General features: G+C 40.5%; 1 protein-coding gene across 4 annotated transcripts in view; it reads right to left on the bottom strand.

Annotated features, from left to right (window-relative positions):
* LOC126858507 (uncharacterized) overlaps positions 1-25,613 on the bottom strand; it is a 145,348-nt gene that overhangs the window by 6,743 nt on the left and 112,992 nt on the right. For 2 of the 4 annotated variants that reach the window (XM_050608895.1, XM_050608894.1), the window contains exons 4-5: positions 23,692-25,528; positions 23,039-23,234 (exon numbers count right to left, since the gene is read on the bottom strand). In XM_050608895.1, the coding sequence (XP_050464852.1) occupies positions 23,042-23,234; positions 23,692-25,394 (1,896 nt within the window). In that variant the 5' untranslated portion in view covers positions 25,395-25,528 and the 3' untranslated portion in view covers positions 23,039-23,041. Of the gene's footprint in view, positions 1-400; positions 720-4,749; positions 4,890-23,038; positions 23,235-23,691; positions 25,529-25,613 lie in introns of those variants that run through there. The other 2 variants (XM_050608896.1, XM_050608897.1) reach the window with 2 other exon arrangements.

Genomic DNA, 25,613 nt, shown 5'->3' with positions numbered 1-25,613 from the left:
GTAATTTATAATTGACCGCGGAGAACTTGTTTGCGAGAGAAGCGACGACGGACGAGCGTACCTTTGTTTGTTCTGGACGACGCGGCGTCCAGATGGCATTTCACGAATTTTTCTCAGCGTAAGCAACCACGCGCGTTCGAGATCCGGCGAGCATCGCCCGCGGTCGATTCGAGATCCTGTTGCAAAACCCGTACTATACCTCGAAAATTGCTTATTAACCGCCGTTCCGTTTCACCTGGCACGTCAAAATTTTAGTGCTCGCATAACGCACGAGTTGCCTTTACTTGACACAAACTTAAAATGACAGTAGGATGTGTAAAACACTAACGCATAATAAAAATATTTTACTGCCTTTCTCCAGAAAACTTTTGGAGGAAATCAATTATATCGCATGCCTCGCGGCAGATGCAATTATCTTTCCGAGACGACAATGATGGATTATGTCTATTACGGGCCATTATAAAAGTTATCCAGCGAAAACGTGCAATAATTAATACCGTTCGATAATAATTAGCCCGCGCTACGCGCTAAAATTCGCTCTGAGATCGCGCAATTGCGATGATGCAAACGGATGGAGCAGCATGCAGCTCCACACGTCACCGTTGCATGTAACTTTCGTTCGCCGATCTTCTCGAGCGAGATGAATCCCATATTCGTGGATTAGAACAGCAACATCATGTCTCCAATTGTGTCCCTTCCCTTGCCTCCTTTCGTCTTCTCTTAAAAAAGAGAAAGAGAGACATTTAATTCGATATAATATTCAATCCTCATTCTTGAAAGCCCTCATTTTGATTACACGTTTGCGTAAAAGAGTAGCCTCCAAGAAATAATTATCTTCAGGCTCGAAAGAGTCCAGTCTTTTAGCTGAAAGGAAGGGGAAAGCAAAGTCGTCGCAAAATTGTCGTAGCAAGATCCCGAGGCGGTCATATACGTTGCGGATACGTCGTCTATTTGCATCAACGTTGCGGCGAAGGTCGTAGTTAATGGACCGGCGGCGGTTATGCACTCGCGCAGCACGGCCGACGGGAAAGTCAAGCCAACGACTGCAATAATTGCAACCTACCATTTCCGTTTTCGAACGAAAGCTCGGCGAAGTGGAGCCGCGGCATTTTGCCACGCTCGACTTGCGAGCGGCCGTGCGTCTGCAGCTCGGAAACCCAGTGAACTCATTGCGCGCAGGTGATTATTCGAGTCCAATCGCGCTCCATGAGTGACCACGAGATAAAAATCTTTGCAACAATTAGAAGGAGCAATTAATTCGGATATTCGTATAATATATAATTAAATTTAGAAAATAAGAACCACGCCAGAAAATTTATTAATTTTATAAAATTAAAGAATGAAATACTACATATAAGTTAATATATCCGTTAATCGCTGCTATTCTTTCTAATTGTTGCTTATTATCCTTGGAGCCTTTTAATTATTTTAAAATTTTTTCATTCAGAATCAAAGATTTTAGATTGAAATAAAATGTGCAAATGTTTTCTCTAAGATGTCTTCTTAAATCTTGTAAACAAATTTTCTGAAAATTTTCAAATCTTTCCAAGTTCTTCTAGGGAATAGACATCCTGTCTATGAGAGATAAAGTTGGAAAGAATCGGGCGCAAGAAGCAGGTACTCGACAAATAGAGACGCAAATGCATTCTTCAAGATTCCATATACGGCGCAAAATAAAAAAATGCATATAATTATATCCGGTCAATACAGTACACCCTTGTATCTTTAGGACAAGGTACTTTCGCGAATGCACATAAAGGAGAGATTATACCGTCCTTGCAAGAGTGGATCTCTACAATAAGAATGATATCGCATCGATACAACTATCGATAAGATTATCTTAAGCGCGTATATAGAGACGAACGCCGTTTTCAAGTCGACGTCTGACGATCGCCCATCGGAAAGGGATTTACCGTTTGCCGGGAGGATAATCGCGACGGGGAACGAAACACGTTAGGGATAATGCGCCTGTGTTGCGCGGGGCCATGGCAAAAACGCGGAAAAATCCGTTATGGATAAGAAGCGGGCTCAACAAGCCTAGATTAATATGAGGAAGAAGCGTGTTCCTGTCTCGGCCGAGCGTCCAACGTCAGCGAAAGACTCGAGCGCGCATCATTGGTAACCGGCCACGTTAACTGCAAGTGAGTTTCGGAATGTCGGTGATGTCTTACGGAGATCCCTTACGTAGAAATCGCGAGTTTAAGCCCCGAGCGACTGGCTACCAATTTCATTCAAACATTGTATTAGATACTCTTGCATAGATCGCCCCCATAATCAATAGAAGCATATTGTTAGTTCGCGAAGTGAGCAGAAGGCACTTTGACAGCTTGACTAGCATAAGTGGAAATCGCTATTTTAATTTTCGATCACTTGTATGTTTCATTTTCCAAATTTGCCATAAATTTGAATGCTTATAAATTTTTTAAATGTGAAAAGTAATCCAAAACTAATCGAATTTTGATGATGCATTTCATATTGCCTTCCACGTAGATCGTCCGTTGAATTAGTAAAAAGAGACAAGCGTATAAAAAAAAAAAAAAAACACGTTTGCGTCTTTAAAGCGTAATGAAAACATCCTGTATTTGCATCGATTCTCTTATCACGAATATCTCGCGGAAATGCTGATCGAGAAACATTTCCGCGTTTCCGCGTGCGACGAAAAAAAAAAAATCCGGGAGAAAGTAGCCTAGAGCTTCGCGATCGCGAGGCTCGTTCGATTATCGATCGGCGGCGTATCATTAATTGTTTGCAACGAGGAACAATGGCCCGATGCCTTATCATCCGGCCTTATCGGACGCGCGGGCGATTAATCGATTGTTTTGATCGATCGCTATTTTCCGTGGCGCGAGCGCGCGAACCGTCAATTAATCGATCGACCGATTAACTACCCTCGAGAAAGCAAAAGAGAGAGAGAGAGAGAGAGAGAGAGAGAGAGAATCTGAGCGGCTTCGGGATTATTTCTGCGCTATGACGTGGCATCCCGATTGTACTGTTCCCGAATCGTTTCGATCCATCGCTCATCTCGTGCCGTTGCCTGCAGGGTAAGTCCGCCTGAACGGCGCACTTTGCCGTAGCGCTCGTTTCTGTCCTACGGGTTTTGCTGCGCCGCGAGAGGAGAGAAAGAGAGAGGAGCTTAACCGCTCTTTCCGTTTCGTTACATGGTCGAACGAGCGGCTGTAACGTCGCGCCGTGAATATCGTACGCGATTACGTTTTATTGAACACGCACGATGTTCATCATCGGCGCCGAACGCCCATTGGTTGAACCAAGGGCGAATGATGCCCTTTACGATGAAACGATTTTAACGACGAATGTTTTAATATTGCTTTAAATGTATATTTGACAATTAAGTTAATATTGTGAAAGAAAGCAATTATCTTTCTTCGATAAAATCTATCTCGAGTTATACTTTTCTACAATGCCTCTGTTGGTTCGCGACGTCTCTTCTTTGATTGGAAGGTCGATTGCTGAAACTAAGAGAGAGAGAGAGAGAGAGAGAGAGATAATGTCGAGCATTATACGAGATTTTCGTTCTGGTATGGCGTTCAAAGGCGATGTAGACTTTTGATAAAAAGCGCACAAATTGACACCGTAAACCGCATGGTAACGCACAAGGCATAGAAAACGCGGCATGTTTCGTCCTCTCGTCAAACGTTATAGAGCCATTTGAAACTTCGTAACAAATCATAATTACATGCGAGACGCTCCATTACAATTTTCGTCGCGCCGCAACTGACCACGCCGCGCACCGTGTAATGGTGTTTGTCCGCGCTCGGGCATTACGCGGCCGGACAAAAATCGTTATTGCCGCGGTTAATTGCCACGACGAGTGTGCAGAAGATAACGATCGCCAGGGACCGGTATCGCGATTACTTCCCTGCGAGCTATTTCGCTCTCTGTCTCCCTTTTTTTTCCCCCCTTCGCGCATATATAAAGTCCGTCCGTTCGAGAGAGCCGCGAAAGTTTATTCGTGCGTATAGAGGCGCATCGGGCCTGAAATCGTCATGCGATCGATTCATCCGCGAAAATAAATAATATGCGCGTTACACATCTCTCTCTCTCTCTCTCTCTCTGAAGTAGAGTCCTGCAAGTCTCGTGGTTGCGCCGAGAGTGGAAGGCGAAAGGCGCGTTTACGTCTCACGGAAGACGGACGGATCGTTTTCCCAGGCGTGCACTCCCGTTATCGTTATCCTCTCTCACGTTCGGACAGATCGTGGAACGCCGATCGCCGGCTAGATCTACGATGCAAAATACCGCGGAGTCGCCCGTCGAGAGAGTCAATTGTGATCCGCCGAGCACCGAGAGAGTTAAATGTTAAGGCGCAGGACTCTTGCTCGCTTTAGCGATGGAGGAAATGGAGTCACCCCCGGTGACATTCGTGCCGTCCCGTTGGCAATTTAGCGCTCGACATTGCGCCTGTATTATCTTAATTTCGCTATTGAACTAGCAGACACTATGTACAGCGAGAGGGAGACTGAGAGAGGAAGATGCTATACGTTCGATGCGTATCTTTATGTCCTTATGCATCTTTATATTCTTGCCTGATTTATCTGTGTTCTTTATACCTTTACACGTCTCATACATTTATTTTATATCGTTTGGTAAATAAATTTACATTTCATGTTTTTAAGAAAAATCATATGAATCTTTATTGCGAGCAAACGGGATTGAATCGTAAGGAATTTGAGAAATAGAACATTAAAAGTGCCATTTCCGTTTTCGATGCGAAAGCATCGTTAGATTCATCGTACCAAACGATCGAGCTCCCCTTTTTTTCCTCGGTGCTAAAGAGGTGTCCTAACGGTACACTCCTCTTTCTTTCTCTTTTTCTTTTTTATTCATTCTCTCTCGCGTCAAGCTCCATATGCGTTTGCCTTCCGCACGTCTAACTGTAACATCGAATGAAAAATTCTATCTACATGACCCGCCAGGTGTAAGAATAGGCTACGCAGATGATATGCAGATCAACTTTCAAAGTGACTCGAGGGTCTTTGTCAATAATATTTCTAGCAGGCACAAAAAGAGATGAGTAATTTTTTTCTAATTTTCTAATTTTATTTTAATAAAATCGTAACAATCATTATTATCTTCGTAGCATCACAACTGTCTTAATTTAATTCACATACACACACATATATTTTTATTTATATATTATATATATATATATATATTCTATATATATATATATATTAAAATTTATTTTAAGTAAATTAGTAATTTAATAAAAAAAAAAAAATATTGTTTTACAAGTTTCTTTAAAGTTATATTAAAAGGAACTAAGATTTACAATAAACTGTGCAATATTACTGAGATTCTAGTAAGACGTTACGCGATGCAAACAGCCAATTCCCTCTCACAAGCAATGGAGTATAGTAAACGCTTACTGCTACGCTTACTCGTCTGGAAAACTTTCTAATAACCTAGTGACATTCTGACCGTCAGGAAGGATTCGCTTGAATCAGAATTGCCGGCTGCGAAGCGTAGCTGCACAACTTTTACGGATATCTACGATCAATAAAGTTTTCTTTCCACTCTTCCGTCTTCTGTCAATGTGTTCGAATGATTACATAATTATGATTAATATCCATGATGAAAAAAAGTCTCGACTTTCAAAATAGTGTAATTAAGATCTTTGACATTGCATATTTTCTAAAACTTTGATTCATTCATTCTCTCTCTGTTAATTTTATTATTTCAATATTTTTCTTCTAATATATTGCTAAGTATCTCTTACATATCAAAGCAAAATAATCTTTTTGTTCTTAAAAAAATCTTACATTTATAAATATATTTTTAATTGCAGTATCACACACATATTATCGTTATCAATATGCCAAGTAAACGTATTACTGACTACTTTGGTTTTCAAATTAATTAATTATAAAGCAATTAAAATACCCGCACAAAACGCTAAATAAAAGTCTATTAGAGCAAGTATAGGAAGTCAACACCACTGTTCGGGAACGAAACTAATTTTATATACGCCAACGATACGTCGTAAAACAGTAATAGGGAAGTAACACCTTGCGCTTCGCCTGCTTGCTAACTTAAAAAATTTTCCAGTAACCCAGTGACAATTCACTATCAGATAGGTCGATATTGTCATTCAAACGAAAATTACTAAATTCATAAATATTTTAATATTAATTTAATAAATATTTATATTAAAATTAATTAATAAATTAATTTATAAATTAAATTTATATAAAAATATTTTAATAATATATCTACCACATATATAATATAAAATTTATAATATTTTAATAACTACGTATTTTAGTATCTTTATTAAATTAATAAACTCTTGTTCCTTTGTCTTCAAAGATATATTGGGTGGCAACTAAGTTCCCGCCGTTTTTTTTTTTTCAAAAGTTTATTTTTCAATAAAAATTAACAACTAATTAATCAATAATGTATTCTCCCTTGTTGTTTACAACTTCTTCCCAACAAGTTCAACAAGATTTTCAATACCTCGTTGGTGGAAATCACCCGGTTTCGACTCGAAAAATTCATCCAACCAAGCTCTCAATTCTGCATCAATATTGAACGAAACTCCGCGCATAGCATTTGAAAGAGATCGGAAGAAGTGGAAATCCGAGCTTTTGCGGCCTTAGAACCTTGATTAAAAGCAAAAAGAAGGAGATGTCGAAAATGCTTATTTTTCTCAACTTGACATTCCATTTTAATGATCTGAAAATTAACATAAATTAACTCGAATAAAAAAAAAACAGATTCCGGTAGAACAAAACATCCTCTTTCGAATGACTTAAAACATTATGCCAAAAACATTTAATGACATACGGAATGTTAAAATTTAAAAAAAAAACGGCGGCAACTTAGTTGCCAACCTAATAATATTTTCGCTCGGTAAGATCTACGAGTATATCTGCATTGTAAAAAAAAAATGATTGAAACTTCAAACAAAGTGTCTGCAGCTTTTTCACAGACACACTGTTTGACATTTCAGAGTGCTATCTGACAATTTTCAGATACACTCTTCTAAACTTTCAGAAAAACGATCCAGATGATTAAGACAGATTGTTTGAAATTTCCGGATCTGAAAATTCAGACAAAAAGAGCGTAAATTTTAAATTAAAAAAAATTTTTTTCACAGATTCTTCTACATAAATATATAATTTTTAAAACAATTACAATTAGAAGGAGAGCACGTACTATCGGCACGTGAGAGGAAACGCGCGGAACGCATCTGGCATCTCCTCGACGATTCGCAAACGTCGACGAGAGATCACGCGAATCGCGAATCGACGTCACGAGAGCGAGCGAGCGAGCGCGAAGGGGGGGGAAGGCAGCCGTCGATATATTAGTTATGCCGGAGGCAAGAAGCGAGAGACGAAGAAGTGGAGGCGAAGGCGAATTCTCTCCACTGCCAAGGCGGCGTAAGGCGTGGTTTGTCCCTTTACTTTGCCTTTGCTTGCCTTTCTTCACTCGTATATACTCGTTCGTACGACCGCCGTCAAGTCCGACAAAGCGCACGCGTGCGTTTCTATGCGTGTGTACACACAAATATGCGCGTCTATGCACACAGAGTGTACCTTGAAAAGGTAGACATTACATGTTCTTTTTAAGTTTTTAGAAATAGCTTTAAAACAAAATTTGCAACAAATAGACGTGGGCTATATATTTTCATATATTATTATTCATTTCATAAATATATGTTGACGTTATTTCTTTGTTTATATTTGCTTATTCATCTAATATTAAAAATTTTAAATTTTACCTTTTTTTTTTTACTTACAAATATTAATAAACTAAAGCAAACTAAATATAGTTAAGAAATGCGGTTGTCATCGCTTCCAAGATTAATAAATTACAAACAATATATACACGTTTATATAATACACAGCGTATATCGTAGAAATACTACTTGGCGTGTGTGCGCAATACATATGTATATAGATACTTAGATGTACGTTTGCATATGTAGGTTCGACTGCGGTTCACCTCCGCACGACTGGCAACAACTAACGAGCAGCTGTCGGTGAGAGGCCCGGCGACAATAACCCGTGCATTTTATATGTTTCTCTCTGTGTACTTATACGCGTCAATGGATCCTCCTCCAGCAAGATTCTCGGCAAAGCCCCGTGGTGCGCGAACGCATGATTGATAAGCCCGTCGAATCACCGATCGCTCGCCTATGCATCCGATTAAAAGAAGATACGTCGGCGTTTATTAGCTGAGGAATTTCGCCGCGCAATCCTTTTCTACGCCACTTTTACAACGTTAAATAATTAAAGAATCAAATATTCTTTGCTTTAAGTGTCAAAAATACATTCCGACTTACAGGCAGAAATAAAAAAAATTTTATGCTTGAATGAATAAAAAATACTGATGAGCCAGCACTAATATTTTGATAAAAATCAATTTTCAGATTAGATTTCATTGCAACATAGTTACAACACGATAAATATTGCTTAATATTGTTCAATTTATCATAATTGAAGAGATTTATTGTGAGAGAGAGACTGACAGCTGTCAGGCAGACTGCACACATACATGTACAGTTTCAGTTATTACGAAATACTTCAAGGTCCGAAGGGCTACCGATTAGATAGTGGCTACGTATCATTACATACGCAGGTGTAGGTATTCCAGCAACACATGCACGAGTCTCTCTCGACTGGCGAGTACACGCATTCCAAGTAACGGCATCATCAGCGGTCGAATTCTTCCTTCGTCTCGAAGATTAATAAGCGCGGGTGGACGATTGTGGATAATTTTTCGTGTACAAGTTACGCTCTTGCTCTTTTCGATTTTCAAGAAAAGAATCGTAGTCACAAATAGAGAATAATACATTCGGCATAAATTTTTTTTTTATAATTTTTATTATGTCTGTGATTTTTTATGACACTTGTAATTTCCGAAAATATATCTGCGCAGGCTTCTGATTTTTATTATTAATCCGTGAATTTAAATATTGAAGCAAAATAATTTTTAAGAGCGCAAGGATTTAAGATAAGTTATACTATTGTATTATAAAACAGAATAGTATTTACTTTGATTGTTTTTAACGCTCGCGATTCAAATAAAATAAATATGTTTGTACAAGAACCAACAGTCAATAAGATGATCTCAAATATTAGAAGGTTTACTAAAATGTTAATAAATTTTTGACACAAATTTCACGATATTTATGGCGTAAGTAATTTATAAAAGTTCTATCAAATATGGTAATAAAATGCTATGCAATTAAAGATTTAAAAAATTTAAAAGATATTCATATGCTCAAGAATAAAAAACGAGAAATGCAACGAGATGATCATAATATATCCGTCATTAAATTTAAATTAAACAAAAGAGCTAAAAAATAGCATGCATTTTTCCAAATGAGATAAATATTTATGCCCCCAAAAGTATTTATATTAAAAAATCTTCTTAAAGAGAAAAGAAGAATATATTAAATTTTGCATACGTAAATTATATAAAGATAAATTCGACGACAAAATAAATAAAAAAAATCAAAGAAAGAATAAATTATTACACATAAATTAAAAATTAATTCATCTATAATAATATTTTTTTTTTGCGATACACACTCATAAATTCAAAAATTCGTGATACATTTATAATTTGCAATAATTCGTATGAATTATATTAGACATGACAATAAAGTATAATGCGACACGTGTCAGATATATTCGATATCGGATGACCGATGATTCGAGAGACTCGAAAGAGCGATGTTGATGCTCTTAGCGGAGGAAAGAAACGTAACGAGTCTGGGTGACGCTCGTAAAAGCGGCTTTAAAGAAAGAAGTGTCGAAAGAGGGGTGTTACTAACGAAGGGAGATCGGCAATAAGTCGGAGGCGTATCTGTTCGTGGAAGAGGAATAATTGGCATTACTACTTGAAGAAGGCACGTATCACGTGCCCATGTTGGCGAAAAACCTTGACGCCCGCGTCGCACACGTTCGGTCTAATGAGATCGAAGCTCGCGATGATAATCTATCTCGTGGCCAGCCGAGGAACACTATCGATCGCGTTCGCTAAATCATGCTTGAACGAAATGAGTCTCGAAACTCGGCGAGATAATAAATTACCGCTCGCCTGTCAATTAGTTTTTATGACCGCCTATAGTTAGCATATATATTAGACAAGTTTGTCGACGCATAATTATCACAGATTGAGAACGAGGATTTTACCCAACCTGGTGATGCAAAAATAATTGTCGCGTGCGCTCTATAACAAGTTGCTGAAGAGAACGCTCATCAACTCCAAAGTGTGCGTGCATGTGTTATGTATGATGTATGCGCTTTTCTCAAGATTCATTGTGTATCACGATATATTTTTCGTTAGCTGCTGACAGACAATTCGCGCGTGTTAAATTTTAAGAACTCTTTTTAGAATACGTCGATCGAGATCCTAGGAAATAATTTAAAATAGCTCTCGCTTACGCTGAGAAAAAAAAATTCTTCATTTAACTAAATGTGTTCAACTGATTATTATTTTTTTTCATTGAAATATTTAAGTATTTAAGCCAAATACGTCATGCTAAATTTAATATGTCGTATTTAACTTAAAAAATACTTAAATATTTCAATTAAAGAAATAATAATCAGTTGAACACATTTAATCAAATCAACAACTTTTTTTTCTCAGTGTAGAATAAGTGCGAATAATATCGATCCATATACCATACATACGCAAATAAAATTGGCAGGTCGAAGCCGATCGCTCGTGCGTGAGCTTCTCGTCGGTGATATTTTACGAATAGATGTAGCAAGCACCACCTGCCGGCGAAGATAAAGCGTGGCTAAAGTTTCCGGTGGAGAAAATTTACCGATGGCTCCTGCGGGTGGAGATTGCTCTGCTATGTAATGATACGGATTTACAGCAATGCGCGACGGGAACTAGGCGGGCATAGCGTGAATTATTCATGAATCTCTCCTCTCTCTCTCTCTCCCTCCCTCTTTCTCTCCTTCTTTCTTTCTTTCTTTTGAGAATATGACGAGGAAAAACGGAAGGGCGTAAATTTCGCGGTCGCTAAAGCGCGAATACGTACGCAAAGCGATTCATATGGAATTCAAATAGCATTTATATGTACGATGCTTGTAGAGAACGCGCAGGATGGTTGCATTCGCACAAGTTATGTCGAGTTATGGGAATTATGTCTTTGCTGTCTAACACAGCCCTAAATATTTCAAAGACCATTGTAAGTTATTCGTTCGAATGAAACGCCGTAATGATATCATAAATATGATAAATACAATTGTCAGTCTTATTATTCTTTATTCTCATTGCTGATAAGATAAAGTATATTTCGATAATTTAGTCAACAAAGAGTCAAATTAAAATTAGGAATAATAATTGTGATGAGAATAATTTGCATATATATATATATATATATATATAATTATTCATATATTTATCATATATTCCTATATGTAATCATCCATATATTTATTTAATCCATTTTGAGCGGAAAAAAATCTCTAGTACAGATAGTTATCTGTAAGATATAATAGAATCAATATTTGCTTAGCGAAATTCTGCGAGCCGCACTCATCGCGCATCTCAGGATTCTGAGATGCCAGCTCCTCCCTCGTGACTTCGTCGAGGGCGATTTATCGATGCTGATCGTCAGCTATGAAGGAACAGAAGTACTCGGTGTCCCGTTACGAGGAGGATATTACGTGCAAAAGGTGCCTAGGGCGTCGATTGGCCGATTAGAATATCGATTAATATCATCGGGACGTTATCACGAGAGCCATACGTAGCACGTTGCGTAACGCAGTAACCTAATGTATGTAAAGATCGAGAACTCGATATAGGAAAATATATGCGTGGAAATTATTATAGGTAGAAAACGTTCAACTGAATATTAAATCGAAATCATTTCATTAAACAGCCGCAAAAAAGAAAAGAAGAGAGAGAGAGAGAGAGAGAGGAAAGCGAAATAAATATTTATGTTGCACGATTCGTATTCCTGGGATTTCGCCGTTACGTCGCCGAGGTCGCCAGGATGCCTTGGTCGATCCGAGCGAAGGGTCTCTCGCGGATGAACCTGGACGAACATAGGGTCTTCGACCCGGTGGGCGCTACGAAGAGGAGAGCGCCTCTCCTCTCGCACGGTCTTAGTGGCGCGCGCACACAGCCACTTTGCCACGACACAGTCATAAACATCTCTGAATGGAGACCACCCACCAATCCATACGCTTCTTAGAACCGCTGTTTCGCAACAACACCGAGAGCAATCCTGCGACGGTGCATCCTCTTCCCCGGCTTGAGGGATTTTCGATCTCCTCGAGAATGAGGATAAAAGGTATGTGGGTATATAGTATTATCGAGTTTTCGAAGAGCGGCCTTCGAAATGCCTAAGGTTGTTGTAGTACAATTTGCAGGAAATTATATGGCATTGTAATATTATTTCGTTGTTATTTTTTTACCTTAGAATATTAATTATAATTTTTAAATACTTTCTTTTTGAGGAAATAATAAATTATACATATATAATATATGCATATGTGTTATTTTTCTTAAAAGGAGAGTATTTAAAAATTATAATTGGTTCTTTAAGATAAAAAAATAATTCTATATTACTTTTCTTCAAAAAGATATTTAAAACATGATAATTAATATTTTTAAATAAAAAAATAACAACGAAATAATATTTTGCCATGCTGTAAAATTAACATTATCGAAAGAATCGCGTGGATATGGCCGGTGTTAAATGATTCAATGGAGAATTAGTTGCTGGTATCTAAGATGCATGACAGAATTGACGTACGGCACGGTTGAATGCTTTGCGGAATGAATGGACAAATCTCTGTGGAATTACAGGCCGGGTATTGTTACTATCGAGCACACGATACGCGATGCGCCCTTCAAGATTCTCTTATTGGCGCGAGAGTCATACAGAAGTGAGATCAATATCTCGCAATAAGCTGCGCAAAGAATTATTAGCGTCATTACCTTTGTCATAAGATTGTTAATGGCCGGCTATCTTGATCACGGCCACGGTCGTGACAGTTTGATCGTTTGTACGAAACGATTAGTCATTTTGTAACTTCCTATTAATCGCGACGTGCATCTATGCGCACGCGTCATTCGAGCGAAAGCACTTTACGAAAGCACGAGAGGCGCGATTGCGCGATTCTGCAAGGAAAAAACTGCTTCGAGCAAACGATCTAAATACTGCTATTGCGTGCACTTTTCGCAAAAAGTCGTTAAATCTCGATCTCTAACCGACGTACAATCGCGACGTGATTTATCGGCTGTGTGAAAACGAAATCGCGCCGCAGGAATGCCAATGTATGATTCAATGCCGTATAATTTATTACCGCGCTGAACCCAGCAAGAAATGTTATAAAGTCATAATGTTTCGTCGAGAGAGTTAAGTACTCGTGTACATTGATCGTATGACAAGTATAGAAAGTGGCTCTATTCAGTTGTTTTATCAGTTATTCCGATTAATAAAAAATTACACGCTCTTTTGGGTAATTATATCTTCTTTAAGATTCCAAAAAGCAAGCAACATAATTTTTTATCTTTTTTTTTTTTTTAAATAATGAACAATTAAATAATTATTTTGTAAATTTCTTTACATATACATATACGAAAATATTCGAATAGTATTTTTTTAAAACGCGTATTTATTTATTATCTATATGTTGGTACAATCAAAGGAAATTATTTTGTAATACGACATTTATTACTATTATCTGAAAATGTTTACCGGAAGAGTAAAAGTACGAAAGAGAGAAATTATCGCAGGTGCACGCGACCTTATGCATATTTCGCGATTTCACTAGCGCGCGCGGCGACGCAGCTCAATAAATTATGCGGATGTTTCCGCAATTTTCAACGACAGATATTCCCGCGAGCTCACTAATCAGCGGCTTTCGCGATCGCGAGAAACGAGCTCTCTTCGTCTTCGATCGACGTCTTCGGCGATGAAAAACGCACTGGCCGGTGCAACCGCATCGCAAACACCGTGTACTTTGATTTCACGGGCGATCGTAAAACATCAAGTGGATTCATAGTAGCATATGCAGCGCCTGCCAACGGCAGAAGAGAAGAAGGAAAAGGACGAGGGAGGTAGAGGAGAAAAAGGAGGAGGAGGAGGTGGACGCAGCGGTCTGACGTTTCTCCGTCCGGTTGCAGCTGCTTCTGGATCGGTGGCAACCGATCCCTGCCTCTCTTCGTGCAATTTCATACGCTGCATCTACGAGGAAAAACCGGTCGACGGGGGAATCGCTAGCGCTCGCTCTCGCGAAGGTGTATCGGGAGACCACGGGGCGCGAATCGCTGCCCTATCCCGGGTCCCGTAAATGAGCGAACGCGATCGAAGGTGAGAGTAAAAGAAGAGATTAGATCGTAAAAGCGGAGCGAACGATGAGAGAGAAATGAACGGGCATGGAGATGAGAGGAGTCAAAGCTCGTTCCGCATCGACCTCCGATCGCTCCATGTCGATGCAGACCGTATACGCGGCCGATTATGCAAGAACAAGGGTGGCAGAGATCTTGCTTGAGATGCATAAGCATAATGTATATACGCTGCGCATGCAAGGACCTTTTCTACAAAATCCACGCTGCTAAATGGCGGGTGATTTTTTGCGCTAAGAGCAATTAGATCGCCATAAACATCATATGTCAGATTATATAGGCACAAAATGAAGAACGCAGATTATCTTTTCACGTAATGCATATAATTCGCGCTAAATAAGCATTCATTTACCTTATTCTGAGATTTCTGTTCTGGCCGTTTATAGCCCACTTTCATGCCAGATCTTCGTACGCATTTTAACGAGCCATGATCACGCTCGCCGTTTTGTTTGCTCTTGTAATTTCGAGTTATTAATATCACGCTCGGTTTCGAAATAATTTTATAGAGAGCGTAGGCAAGAGCCCGCATACACATACACGCACACATACAGAGGATCGAGATACCAGTTTAGTCGAGGCTTCTCGCGCTATCGTGTCAAAGCAATATTAATGTCCACGTTTCGCTTCAGCCCGCGCGACGTACACGCTCCGTGCTTTACTCCAAGCAAATGGATTCTATCAAGTCTCGTTTGCAGTATTATAAATTAGTATAACCGGAGCTCTCCGTGGCGCATTGCAAATAATTTCAGTTGGACAGCCTTCATGCGGGCCTAGCCAAGTTAGCAAGGCCCGGACTGCCTGACCAGCGATAGTTTACAAGGTGGACGTTCTAACGGAACGCGTGTGCGATGCACGTTTTCTACGATAAACACCGCGTAAATAAAACGACGGTGAATTTGTACACGCGGTGAACGAGAGTGAATGCCGACTTTATATACGCAGACATTCGTCCACCGCGAGCGTATCGTGCGAACGAATTGATAAGATGAGCCTAGGCTGTAATTGACATCGACGTTCACAGTTAAAATTAAAGTCTATCTTTAAATCAATTAAAGTATAAAAATATTTCTACTTGTCTACTCGAGTTCCTGAAATTTAGAACGATAAAATCCTACTTTTCATTTTTAATCGCTTGTAAAGAAAAAATTAATTAATGTCGCTTAATTAATGGTAATAGTTTTCCTTTTTAAAATCTTTAAACTAATCAAAGGAAGAAGAATCGGTAATAATATAAATTAGAAATTTGTGCGATAAGGAAGCATGTTTCTTAAGTTTAATTAATACTAATTTTGTTTATATATTTAATATGTCTTATATAAATAAATAAATAAATATATATATATATATATATATATATATATATATATATCGCGATTAAATTCGGTTATATCTAAAAATATTAAAACTTTAAAAAATATTAAGAATACTGAAATAAAAATACTTTATTTCTTTAAGTACGTGACATATATCGAAATATTAACAAAAACATTAAAATTTCATAGATTGTTCTACTATTTCTTCTGAATATTTGTGCAAAAACTAAGCACAATTCTCTTAACGCTTTGGAAGTTATTTAAACTTAAAGTTACTATTGATTCTTATGGAAAATCGTTTATTCTAGCACTTATTGACAAATTTGACAAAGAAAAAATATTATCAATGAAATAAAAATTTTCACATATATTAAGAAAATTCTAATAAATATTTGTGCAAAATTTGATTTAGATCCACTAATTCGTTTAAAAGTTATTTAAAAATTGTATAAAAATATTATCTGTCTCTTTTTCTCTTTCTGCAAATTACTCGTTTCTCATTGTTTTTTGCAATTGATTTCAGAGGATATTCACGATCAAAAGTTTTTGCCATAAATTAGAAAAATTATTAATTACAACTATTTTCTTTTACGAAGACGTCAAAATCCACATTATTTTGTGATACTTAAATTTTCTTCATAACCCGAATTAATTTTTTTAATTTTTCAAACAGTATAAACGTAAGAAAGACGTTTTCTTTTTAATTTTGACCATTTTTTTCCTACTATTGTACATCCAGAACATCCTTAAATATTCTCAATGTTATTCAATGATTCCTCTCCTGTCGTTTTCCGCCATCATGTGCGCCAATTTTTCCGACAACATGTCGAGTATTTTCCTTTACCAGCCGACCGATGGTACTTGGGTAGAGATAGATGCGTAACGAACGGCGCATGCACAATTTCATCGGTACAAGTGTAATAAACCCTGAGCAATTTTGCACGCAGGTTTGCGACCGACACGCACATACATACGGACACACGGTCGTACGCATTATATCGCATAGCGCGTTTGTGTTATCTGGACGCGGTATGCTACTCACGGTGAGTCGCCGCCCGGCAAGACGAGGGCGACTCGCCCTCCTCCCGTCCATCCTAAGCAAGTGCATGGCCAGCCGAACGCAAAGCACTACTAGCAACGAGTGCAGTAGTAATAATAAAGTGGTAGTGGTTGGCACGTCACGGTCCAACAGGCCGATCAACCGGCCGTGCGGCGGCGAGTCGGCTACTGGTCTCCGCCCACGCACAGACTTGCATCTATGCACGCACACGCTGCAAAAAGCCCGCGAGTGTTCCTTGCATTACTACTGTGTTGCGTGTATAGTTATATACTTGGCCACGTAACATACTGCTATGCACGCGCGCGCGAGAGTCACATGTGTGTGTGTCCCGGCAAGCTCATCTATAGTTTTACATACGCGTAGATACTCTATCGTAGATACTCGGCTACCTTAGCTGCGGTCGGAGAGCAAGAATAAGCGGAAAGAGAAAAATTTGTTTTACTCGGGGGGCTGCGGATCCTATTCGGATGAGTAGAGAGAGAGAGAGAGACTCATAAAATACGTACACGCAAGAAGTTTAAAGAAAAACAAGCAGCAGGAATGCTAATATCTCCTGGTGTATTCGTGTAATATAAATTATTGATCCAATAAAACGAAATTCACATAAATTAATATTTATATATAAATATATGATACGTATGTTTGGCAGATAATTTCATTTCTTAAATTATTATGATTTTATATAATAAAATTACCAATGTAAACCAATGTTTCTGACACTACATGTGTATATAACATAGATCACATTTACAAAAATATTATGAAACACACATTAAATCTGTATCAATAGTAGAGACATGATGGGCGATGTTGATTCGAACTCGGCGTTTGTAAGGCTGACTAGATAACGATGTTTCTACTTAGCTCTTTTTTCTCATAACGATGACTCCAATCTCGAGTGTACGCATGTTACAAGTTTAATAAACAAAAATTTATTTAATTTATTAATCAATCTTAATAATATATTATTATGTCGCAATCGATACATGTAAAATCTTTTGACATATGATACATACATATGCTTTCTTCCAAAAGCATCTCTTTCGCCAATTTCTTTTTCGCCGAACAACGCGGTGATATCTCTCCCTCGATCTCTTCTTTCTCCATTTTCCTCAGGTCTATTTATCTCCCGACTATCGCTGTAAACCAATTATAAGTTACACGTTGAAATGCGAGTACGCATTTTCAAAGCGTACTTTTACCTCTCGTTGTACGCAGCCGGAGAAACGTGGGCGAGTGGCATGCCGACAATGCCATCGATTTGCTTCGCTTTCGCGGAGAAAATTACTGACGCAGGAAACAAAGTGTTGACGTGCTCTTGCGTAACTCACATGGAGGCCCAAACCCTTTTCCGTAGGCGAAGCGTGACCCGCGCGGCTCTTGTCGCTTCGCAGTAAATTTGCCAATTTAAGACGCGTGTCCGCAACGTGTTATTATCTTTTCTTTTCGCGCGATACGATGCAACGTCATTATTTATCGCAAATTACTTAAAACTTTTATCACGTTTAAACGCGACTCAAGTTTCGAGACTCGTTATATTTTCTGATTATGCGATGACGCGATTAAACTTTGACTTTAAGCGATGCTGACTCCTTAAGAATAGTTGTTTTATTTTCTCTTTTGCGTCATAAGCCGAGAATGTGTTAAGACATCCGAACCTATCTCGTGATAAGATCAGAAATCATTATAATGTTCTAGATTTTTAGGAGAAACTTATAAACGCGAAAACAGCAACAAGTATTAATCTTATTTATCGAGACTTGTTGGCCCTCGTTTTATGCTCCTGGTTAAAGATGTAAGCTTTATTAATGATCACCTTCAGGATTAATTAATACCTTTTTGCACGCATTCTTGGAACAAAGAATTTCAATCACATCATCATATAAACAGATCGCTTTTCTCGAAACAAGAAAATACCACTCTCTGAACTACCTGAAATTACACTTCCATACATGCACTTAAGTGAAACTCACTTCTAGTTTTAAGTCTAAAATTAAAGTCTTAAAATTAAGTAAAAAAATAATATTCTATTATTTTTTCTTTCTCATTTTAATTGAATAAGATTTTTGATTTTTTAACCGTTTATTTAATCAAAAACTTTATTATTCAAGTAAGTTAATATTCCAAACTCCGCATTAGCTAAAGAATTTATAGATGAATAATGCAGGACACCTTTCAGTCAACCATGCATCGCGTCATCCATCCGTCGTAGGCGTGGGTTTTAAGTGAGAGCTTTCGAGATGAAGCAGCTGACAATGCAGTCTTTTCATAATATTCTTTTTCAAGTTCTTTCTTTCATTCCGCCGTTGTCTCGTCGCCTCTCAATATGCGACTATCTCGGGGTACGTAGATGGTTTTAGACGGTAAATGGGTGAAAAAATTCATCAGATGACTCAGGACGTACAAGCGGGCCTACAAGCACGTGAACCACGTCGAGACGGCATTTACCCAGGAAGAAAGGATGTAGGCAGACAATGGGACGGAATAACGAGAAGACGTGGCCGCAGAGCCGAGCGTCGTCCCCATAATTTGCATGCAATGTAACCGGGGATACGATAAATATGCATGCTTTTGGTTAGAAGAAAGCGAAAAAGCATCGAATGCAGTGAGCACGCTGAGCACACATCGCCACGCGTTTGCTTAGCGTAAATATATGAAAAATCATATTTATATGATTGGTATTCTTTAAAACAATGGCACAAGAAATTATAAAAATTTCTCTTTTAAATTTTTTAATTTAAACGAACTTAAAAATTTAGAAAAATCTATATTATTTACATCCGTCGTGTAAACGATTTCAATTGTAAGTATATAGTACACTTTTTCAGAAATTTTTCACGCATTAATATGCAAATATTATTATTGCATGAATCGAAATAATTTTTTTCTAATCTTCTCGCAGCTATATTATACATGCATGTTAGCTATCGGTTAAACTTACTACGAATCGTGCAAGTTGTACTATCCCGAGTTTATATTATGACGTTCTTGAAGGCACGATTGAAGCGATCGTGCCTTTCGAAACACCCTAACAAGCGAACACAGGCACGAAGCAAGGACGCCTAGCAATTTTGAAGATGATCGTAGCGTCGAACTCGTTGTGGAGCGAGCGTCAGAAGCTCACAGACGAACGGCAAAGAGAGAGAGAGAGAGAGAGCGAGGGATCGCGTTCGGTGAATATAGATCGGCTTTAATATTATCGCTTGGCCGTGAGACGCCATATCCACCAAGACTCCGACAATCTTCGCTCGCGCGTGTAATACTACGTTCGGCGCACGTCGTCGCACGGGCACGGGCGTTAACCGACGTAGCTGTTCGTCGATATCGCCACGAGCATAATTATACGAACGCGCGGAGGAATTCGTTGATATTAATCAACGTCGTTGACGGCGCAGGCGAAAGGGCTCCAAGGGGTCTACGAGGTGCAGCGCACCCGGCAATTTTCAAGATAATCGTCTCTCTCTCTCTCTCTCTCTCTCATATATATATATATATATATATATATATATATATATATATATATATACAGGACCGTGGCTACGGCGCGATTACTTTCTAATTATCGGCAACGATAATCTCTCCTTATCCATCTCCTCCCATGACGCGAGGTTTAACGTAGGTAGCCGTAAACGTTTATTCTCTGGAGATCCCAAAGGAGCTTTGACACGTCTTTTACCACCGTCTCAGATATTCGGAGAGAACGAGTAGCGCGTGCAGAGATACAGAGAGAGAGAGAGTATCGTGTTTTTTCGATCCGCGTTAATTAATTAGCGGACAAGCAACGTTACGGACGAGCACGTCCTTGTTTCTCTCGAGAAGACATGTAGTAATTTCGCATCACGGCGAATGTTAATTCGCGCGTAGATATTAAAATATATTAGGATATTAAAATATACGTGAAAATGCCCGCGGCGAGGATTCTGCGGATAGCCGCAAGTGACAAGTACGGCCGGGTAATTTAGAGTACGCGATCAGCGCGAGTCGCCGGGGAAAGGCGACGTCGAAATTAATGTTACGGAGAAAACCGCAAATTCGCGCCGCGAGATCTGAATTTCCAGCTTTGATCCGTCCGAGTGAGAGAGCGCAACGCGAGCGCCTGATGAGACGCGGCCTGAACCTTCTATGAGAACCTCGTTTCCGTTGCGGAATCATCGCGCGTTTCCCGCGTATTATAAATTTTCTTCTCGCTCGCAGTCCGGTTTAGCCGGCCAGTTTCATTCGGCTTTTACTCTGAAGCTAATCGTGCCTCTCCAACTAAATCTTTCTCCCCTGTCAAATTATAGTCACAGTTAGCAAGTGGAAAGGGAATCGGTTAAATTATGATTAGCGCAGACATGCGCTAGTATATGTACGAGAAACTCGACTCTGGCTATTTTATACGTAAATAAAAATTTTTATCCAAAATTATTATCAAGAGATACCTCGAATATTGACATTCGAAAATATCGAAAATATTGAAGTTTGAAACAATCTTTGCACATATATAATTATTAAAGAAATCAATGTACTTGATTTGTTTGCAAGTCATGCTATCAGATTGTAAACGATCCGCCGGATGTACGATCGTCGCCGATTGCGTTATCGGAAGCCGTTCGCTTTCTATGGCGATCGATGAAATCGCGTGTACAATCATAATTTTCATAATACGTGATGAAGCGGGCGGAGGGACAGGACGCGCGCTGGGACCGGAAGCCACGGTTTGTGTCCAGCCGTTGAACCTGGTCTCGTTTAATTCCGCTCACGAAGCGAACCGGGGCTATTATAGCGCTGCACCGAGCGCGGATGATGTTATATACCCGGAGGCTGTCCACCGCCAGTCCACCGTTCAACTATCTCCTTCTCTCTCTCTCTCTCTCTCTCTCTCTCTCTCACCGACCTCCGATCTCGAGTTTCCAAGCGAGCCGCCCTCTCGCGAGGTAAAGCTTTTAATCGTCGCTAAATGGCACCCGCGACAGAAAGAGAGAGAGAGAGAGATTAGGCAGATTAACCCGCGTGGATCTTGCTAATTTCCGCGACTTAGGAATATTAATCAGTATTCTGACTGGTTTGCCGATGCAGGCGGACAGGAAGCTTTGTGCGATTCCTGACTTCCTCTCCCGTAAACGCCTCATCGTCGCCCCGATGTAAAACCAGACCCGTGACGAAGGAACGCTTTCAATCTCTCGCTGTCGCTGTCGATTATCATCGCCGGATTAGCGGACGGAGAAATGAGCGAGACCCGATCGCGTCCACGGAAATTATATACTTGCTACATCTCATTCTACGAGACACCCGATATACGCGTATACAATATCGTACGTTAACTTGACAATATCCGCTTTATAACTTCGTAAACGCATCGTTGAGTCTATTGTCATAGGCGAAAAGAATTAAAAATTTTAATAAACAATTTTGTTTATGAATTAAAAAAAAAAAAATATTTTTCGTGTATTCTTTGAAAATTGAATTTTTGATAAAATAAGATAGTAATTTGAATTTTTTATTCATTCGCGATATTTAAATGATAATTTTATAGCTACAATTTTTACATCGATTAATATGATCGAGTTCCGTAATTCTGATAAAGTATCAAAAAAATACCAATGCGATAATTTTAAGAGAGGAAAAAAAAAAATAAATTATGACATTACTACATAGTTGTAATCAGTCTTTCGATTCGGATATGTTTTGTGAGACTTCTATGTCTCGCATCCGAATACGATTACGTTTAAGAATGGGTTTCTCCATGGATTGTAATTGGAAGTAATTGCAAGAACTTCCTGAATCGTTCGCGGACAGGTACATTTCTTAGACGTCGTTACAATTATCGAGAGCGGCGAGGGGGAGCGATTAAACGAATAAGAACTTATGGCAATAGGGAAGTAGCGTTGCGCGTTTCTTATAATGCCTACTAAACCGCCCCGTTGAAACATCATCCTGCCGATCCTAGATCTCGCGAATTTAACGATTCAGTCCTCCTTCCTCGGACAAAGTAGGCTGTAACTACGTCGTAACCGGTATTTTCATCGACATAGTTAATTACAATGTGCATGTCCGCCCATTCGACAAATAGACTTGCCGCCGAGCGGCAAGTATCATCTGGCTGAAATACAGGAGACGAAGATCGCTCGCACGAAGAACTCTCAGAAAATAGCCGCGCACGCGATCTTTCGAGCAATTGGGCACTGGTTGCATTTTTTTTTTAAACACGCAACGGAAGTTGATCCCTTACAATTACCTTTTTTTTTTTGCAAAAGCGCTTTTACGATCCCATAATCTGTCAAATAATATTTGAACAATTGATAACATTTAAACATAGAAAATTTTGAAAAACGCTACTTACGAGTTAGAGGTAGAGCGTGCCGACACGTCGCGGTGCTACGACAGTGACAGCCAGACGTGGCCCACATTTGGTTGGTGGCAGCGGTGCAGTCGTGACAGGCGGCGGTGTTTCCGGTCTCGTGCAACCAAGACCGCTTCCACCTCGTAGCTCCCAGACTAAATTTGTCAGCGAACGTGGTCTGCTTAAACGTCTCGATCTAATTCACCAAATGACATAGTAAAGCATGATAAATTTTGACCATGAATATCAACATGTCATTCAGACAACTAATAATTAAACGCATATAAATAAATAAAAATGTATTAAAGTTATTTTATGTATTATAAAAAATAATTATTTAATAATCCAATAATAAACACATTTTCCAAAAAATATATCACTACTTCTTTAAATGACGTTTTAATAATCAACAATTAATATACAACACATAATGAATAAATATAAAAAAATAAATAGATTATTTGATTGTGTTTTTTCTTGACATTCTTTTATTTAATTAATCTTCTTTAATAAAAGATTTAAAAAAGATTAGCCTTTATATGTGTGCATAATATGATTGCGCAAAAAGAGAGAGAGATAGAAATTAAAGATTGCTTCTTCAAATTGAAGCAAAATAAATCTGACAAATACATTTCGACCATTTATTGGCGTACCTTTTTTCTGGCAATTTGGCGCCCGCGCCGGAATCTCCCGACGTCCTTCCGCCCGAGTGGCTTGAGTCCAGCGTGCCGTCGAGCTCCATTGCCTGCTGCAGATTCGTCAGACTTTTATAGCGTATATTGAAGAGCGGCGAACCGCCCTTGTAACCCGGTGGCGTTTCCTTCAACGGCGACGCGCTCTTCTGCCTCATTAGCGGACGTCCACGCTGAGTGCCGCTGTTCTTCACATAGAGTTTCGCTAGAGGCGGCTTCTCCACCCGCGGCTGCGGCGCCTCCTTGACCGCGCGCCTCGTCCGTTTCTCCGCTTGGATCTTCTTTGTCGGTATTGTCTCGATCGGCGGTGGTTCCGGTCGATCGTCGAGCAATGGTGCGATCGTCACCGTGACTGGTGTCAAGGGTGGAGTGGAGCCACCTTGACCTGTAGCGACAAAAGGATTCTCATATGGCGACCTGACGCTCTTCGGCAATGGCGCAAAGCCGCGCACGTAGTCGTATATCTGATCGATCTCGTCATATTCCTCCGTGCAGGCCGATGATGAGGACGGTATTCTGTTCTCGTCCCGATAACTCGAGTGACCAGTGGACGCCTGATGGCCGTTGCTGCTGTGATAGTGATGATGATGATGATGATGATGGCCGGCGCTGCTGTTTCTATGATGACCAAGCGGCGCGTGATCCGAGTTCGTCGATGGTCTCCTGAGAAAGCCCGAGCCGCTCCTCTGCCTCGAGGACTTGCCCTCGCCCAGACGACCGTCTAGCACGTGCGCTCGATCGGCCACGTCGGCGACCAAACGGGAGGCGCGTTCCACCAGCCTCGTGAATTCCTGCATCGATCTGAGTGCCTCGTCGTTCCGCGCCTTTACCAGCTTGAGCGGCGCCGCGAGCGGTAGCGCGACGGCCGCGCCTTCTCTCTGCAATGGGAGCGCGAATACGTGCTCTTCCTCGAAGGTCGACAGCAGCCTCAACTCGGGCACGAATTGCGATGACGATTTAAGTCCCCGAGGCGGCTGGCCATGCACCAGTCTCACGGTGAGCGGGAGACGCTTGCTAAGAAGCGCCCTAGCAGTGTGTACGCCGCTGATGTTGTCCTCGCGCGCCAGAGCGCTGAAGCGGCCACGTTGATCCATCCCGAGCAAGACGCTGTCGCCGCGACAGTCCACGCAGCGCAGAAATCTACCGCGACCGGGTAACGCCACCTCGCCAGCGGTGACAATCGTCTCGCCGGCGGCGAGGGTCCTCGTGCCCTCCGGTACCACGATCCCCGAATCGTCGTCCACCCGACAGGCAATGGCGCGCACCGTCTCGCGCACCAAAGCACCTTCCTCCGGACATCTGCGCGATAACTCGCTTACCGATTCGATGCCGCGCACCGCGCGACCTTCCTCGCTCAAGATCTCAAAGTAGCCGCCGTATGAATCCGGTATCGCGAGTCTGGGCCCCACGCCGACAACCCGGCGTCCCTCCTTGATCTTCACCGCCTGCGCCACGATTTTACGCCGACGACCGGCCGATATCAGCAACGCCGTGCTCTGTAAACTGGGCGCCGGTAGTGTCGGCACGCCCAATCCACCGTACTGGCCCTTGGTGATCTTGATCACGCCTGGCAAACGATACTTGGAGACGAATTCGCGTAGATACGTCGCCTCCTCGGCCCAGCGTGCCGCCGCGACGACGATCTGACCGTCGGTCGCGGCCATCGCGCTCGATCGGCCGCGGCGCCCCCGCGATCTCGCGTCCCCCCGAGCGCGAGATCGGGCCCGATCAGGTCTCCGACGATAGCTGAACGCTACTGCTGCTCCTGCTGCCCGTGCGGCGCGCCTCTATACTCCATCTGTAGGCACACGAGAACGATTGCGCTTTAAGGATGTACATATGTGACATGTATCGAAATACTAACAAAAGCATTAAAATTTCAT

The sequence above is a fragment of the Cataglyphis hispanica genome, chromosome 25, assembly GCF_021464435.1.
Source record: "Cataglyphis hispanica isolate Lineage 1 chromosome 25, ULB_Chis1_1.0, whole genome shotgun sequence".
Taxonomy (NCBI): Eukaryota; Metazoa; Arthropoda; class Insecta; order Hymenoptera; family Formicidae; genus Cataglyphis; species Cataglyphis hispanica.
The sequence above is the reverse complement of the archived record's forward strand: the minus strand, read 5'-3'. Positions and strand labels throughout refer to the sequence as shown.